The 4,031-nt window shown below is 43.9% G+C and overlaps 1 protein-coding gene across 4 annotated transcripts in view; it reads left to right on the forward strand.

Annotated features, from left to right (window-relative positions):
• The window catches only part of VDAC2 (voltage-dependent anion channel 2), a 21,377-nt gene that overhangs the window by 749 nt on the left and 16,597 nt on the right, over window positions 1-4,031 (forward strand). The window contains exons 1-4 of one of the 4 annotated variants that reach the window (XM_011928575.1): window positions 188-252; window positions 538-712; window positions 1,278-1,346; window positions 3,032-3,081. In XM_011928575.1, coding sequence (XP_011783965.1) covers window positions 1,280-1,346; window positions 3,032-3,081 — 117 coding nt within the window. In that variant the 5' untranslated portion in view covers window positions 188-252; window positions 538-712; window positions 1,278-1,279. Of the gene's footprint in view, window positions 1-187; window positions 253-537; window positions 713-1,277; window positions 1,347-3,031; window positions 3,082-4,031 lie in introns of those variants that run through there. The other 3 variants (XM_011928566.1, XM_011928582.1, XM_011928591.1) reach the window with 3 other exon arrangements.

The following is a 4,031-nucleotide window of genomic DNA, read 5'->3' on the forward strand; positions in this document are numbered from 1 at the left end:
GACCACCAGGTACCGCCGCGCCCGCCTCACGCCGACCCAGGGGCCTAGGCCGCTTCGGCCAAGCGGGAGGCCTGCGCCGGACTTGGGGTCGGCCCTTGCTTCCTAAGATGGCCGCGCTGCCCAGCGGCCCCTCGCCCCTCTCTGCCCGGGACCTCCCTTTGACCTCAGCTGACCGCACTTCTTGTCCCTCCCGCAGATTCCTTTCTTCCCACGGCCTCGCCATGGCGACCTACGGACAGACTTGCGCGCGGCGTAAGTAGAGCAGGGATCTCTGCCGGATGGGGTGGCGGGGAGTCGAAGCCTGTCGACCAGAAACCCGCAGTTTGTTTCCCTCTGTCTTTCCGAGGACTTGGAAATTCGGCTGCTTTTGGTGGTCGCCTTACCGTCTGACCACCTGTGCTGAGGAGGGTCTGGGCTGCGGGATTTCAAATAGGGAAACAAGGCCCGGGGAGTTGGTCTGTGGCCGCATGGACTTTCAGCTTTTGTACGTGTCTTTGACGTACAGAAGTAAAAGTTATTGGGGATTCCGCTTTGGAGGATCGGATCAGTCATTCTTCTAGAGGAAGTAGCAGTCCTTGTGAGAGCACAAGGTCATTACATGTGCTCCTAAGGGCGTGGACGTGTTTTGTGGAATGAATGAGCTGGTGTAATGAGCTCAGATTGCCTGCCCTTAAGCAGCACAGCACTGGGTAAGGATTTGAGTGTCATATTAGTAAGTTTGAAGCGCCATTTGATATTTAGTTGATACAGAAATTTGAATGAAACACAGGTGGCAGTATTTTTTCAAAGTTTCAATATTTAAATTCCCAGAGTATTGAGTTCTCTTCCCACTCCAGGATGTTGGTTTTCACCTCAGCAAAGATATTAAAGGATGTATCAGGGACAGGGCCTAGTCTTAGGTTTTGATTTTATCTAATTTAGTTCAATCAGCTCATCTCAGTGAATTCTGGCAGATACATATCCATGCACACAAATACTTGTTTCTTTGTACCTGTCCAGTCCTAGGAAGTGAGGCTGTAGGTAATAGACTGTTTTTCTATTTTGGAACGAATTTCCCAAGTTTGTATAACCATGGTTATCTATTTTAGAAATAGTTCGTTGGTGGTGTCTCCTTTATGGGTCGTTATAGTTTTAGTGTAGCTCCTGACCGGATAAAAAACATAATTCCAACAAATGGGATTGCTTGAATTTTAATATCAGCAGTGGGTCATACTCTAGTTCTTGGATAGAAGATGGGAGAATAGAGACATTAACACTGGAATGTTTTTTTCTACCAGCAATGTGTATTCCTCCATCATATGCTGACCTTGGCAAAGCTGCCAGAGATATTTTCAACAAAGGATTTGGTAAGAACCTTATTTTTAAAACGTGTTAGATAAAGAGTGAAAATGTATGTTTGGGTTGCTTAGTGAAATCAGATTAATCGTTGCAAATTGTAAATATCTTGCTGCTTTAAATTTAGATTTATTTATTTTTTTGAGCCTGTTGCCCAGGCTGGATGTAGTGGCACGATCATACCTCACTGCAGCCTGGACCTCCTGGACTCAAGCGATCATCTTTCCTCAGCCTCCCAAGTCCCAAGTAGCTGGGACTACAGGCACACTCTGCCACACTTGGCTAATTTTTTTATTTTTCGTAGAGGTGGGTCTCACTGTGTTATCCAGTAAACACAGCGGCCTCTCAAAGCCTGGTTGGATTACATTATAGGCATGAGCCACTGTGCCCAGCCTTGTTTTAATTCTTTTGTTAGAAACTTAAGATGCTTACATTAAACTTCTGTGAAAATAGTTCTTTTACAGACTACATCCCCCTCCCCCAGTTTTCCAAAATTTTTTAAAACTGTAGTTAAAGGATTTGAGCCTTTAAGAAAAAGTGACTTGTGCTTTTGTTTTTTTCAGTTATAGCTTAGGCCTTGGTTGACTAGAGTTTTGATATATTACTGTTTTGCTTTTGTGGTGACTCCTAGTACTTTCCCGAGTTATGAGCTTTTTCAGGTAAATTTGAGTTTTCTTAAAGATTTTGTTCCATACCCTCCCCCCCTTTATTTAGATTGTTGGAAATACCCCATTGCTGTATTATGATAAATTGGTTTTGTTTTTGTGTTTTTTTGAGACAGAGTCTTGCTCTGTTGCCCAGGCTGGAGTGCAGTGGCGTGGTCTTGGCTCACTGTAGCCTCTGCCTCCTGGGTTCCAGCAGTTCTGCCTCAGCCTCTCTGGTAACAAGCATGCGCCACCATGCCTGGCTTTTTTTTTTTGCATTTTTAGTAGAGATGAGGTTTCACCATGTTGGCCAGGCTGGTTTTGAACTCCTGATCTCAAGTAATCCACCCGCCTTAACTTGCCGAAGTGCTAGGATTCCAGGCATGAGCCACCGCACCCGGCATATCATGATAAGTTATTAGCTATTCTGAGATTTAAGTTGAATGATTTTTAAATCTGATATTTAAGTTTAAGAATAGTTTGGGGGCTTGGCGTGTTTGCTCACACCTGTAATCCCAGCACTTTGGGAGGCGGAGACGGGTCAGGAGATCATGAGGTCAGGAGATCGACACCATCCTGGCTGACACCATCCTGGCTAAGATGGTGAAACCCCATCTCTACTAAAAATACAAAAAATTAGCCGGATGTGGTGGCACACACCTGTAGTCCCAGTTACTCGGGAGACTGAGGCAGGAGAATCTCTGGAACGTGGGAGGCGGAGGTTGCAGTGAGCCGAGATCGTGCCATTGCACTCCAGCCTGGGCGGCAGAGTGAGACTCTGTCTCAAAAAAAAAAGAATAGCTTGAAAGCGTTCTTTTGTGTACCAACTACCAAAAAACTAGACAAAGCAGCATAGGTATAATTCTGCCCTTTATAAGCCAGTTTACAAAAGATGAATTTGTAACAATTTCATTTAAATATTGTATATTAACACATTTTTATCCACCTCTGAATATGTGGAATCTTTTTGTTTTTTATGTATAGTCAACAATTGCTATGCATCTTTCATACAAAGTAATAATTTTGTTTCTTTTGCTGTCTGTTTGTTGAAGGTTTTGGGTTGGTGAAACTGGATGTGAAAACAAAGTCTTGCAGTGGCGTGGTGAGTGTTACTGTTGAATAAGTTCTATTGAACCTTTATAATTTTTCAACTCGTAAAATGGTCATAACTGAAAGATGTCTACCTGTTTTGTCTTAAAGAAGAGGCGGAAGTTAACTTTAAGAGATTTGCTTGTAACCTGTTTTATTTTGGTCTTGAATGTGATTTCTGATTTTCATGTGGTCTTTTGTTGTGTTATGTATACACAAGGAACTTAGGAAAGACCAGTCAGGTGGTATTCTTTACTCAGTAAGATTACACATTTGAAGGCAGGGAACCCATGAGACTTTTTTGTAACCCTTTGTCAACAATGCTCGTCAGTTATGGGCATAAAATTATCAGGAACTCATTAATCTAATCATTTATATAATGTGTACTAATCATTTATGTAATGTCCATTTTCTAGCAGTTCTCCCTGGAGAAGATTTCCACATGTATTTTGTGAGTTTAGGGAGTCCTGATCTGAATTTTTTTTTTTTTTTTTTTTTTTTGAGATGGAGTCTCACTCTCACTTAGACTGGAGTGCAGTGATGTGATCGTGGCTCACTGCAACCTCTGCCTCCTGAGTTCAGGTGTTTCTCCTGCCTCAGCCTCTCTAGTGGCTGGAATTACAGGTGCCCGCCACCATGCCTGACTGATTTTCATATTTTTAGTAGAGCTGGGGTTTCACCATGTTGGCCAGGCTGGTCTCCAACTCTTGACCTCAGGTGATCCACGCACCTTGGCCCCGGAGAGTGCTGGGATTACAGGTGTGAGTCACCATGCCCGGCCAAGACTTTTTTTTTTTTTGAGATGGAGTCTCGCTCTGTTGCCCAGGCTGGAGTGCAATGACGCAACTTGGCTCACTGCAACCTCCGCCTCCCAGGTTCATGCCATTCTCCTGCCTCAGCCTCCCAAGTAGCTGGGACTATAGGCGCCTGCCACCATGCCCAGCTAATTTTTGTATTTTTATT

The sequence above is a fragment of the Colobus angolensis genome, unplaced genomic scaffold, assembly GCF_000951035.1.
Source record: "Colobus angolensis palliatus isolate OR3802 unplaced genomic scaffold, Cang.pa_1.0 Scaffold12, whole genome shotgun sequence".
Lineage (NCBI taxonomy): Eukaryota > Metazoa > Chordata > Mammalia > Primates > Cercopithecidae > Colobus > Colobus angolensis.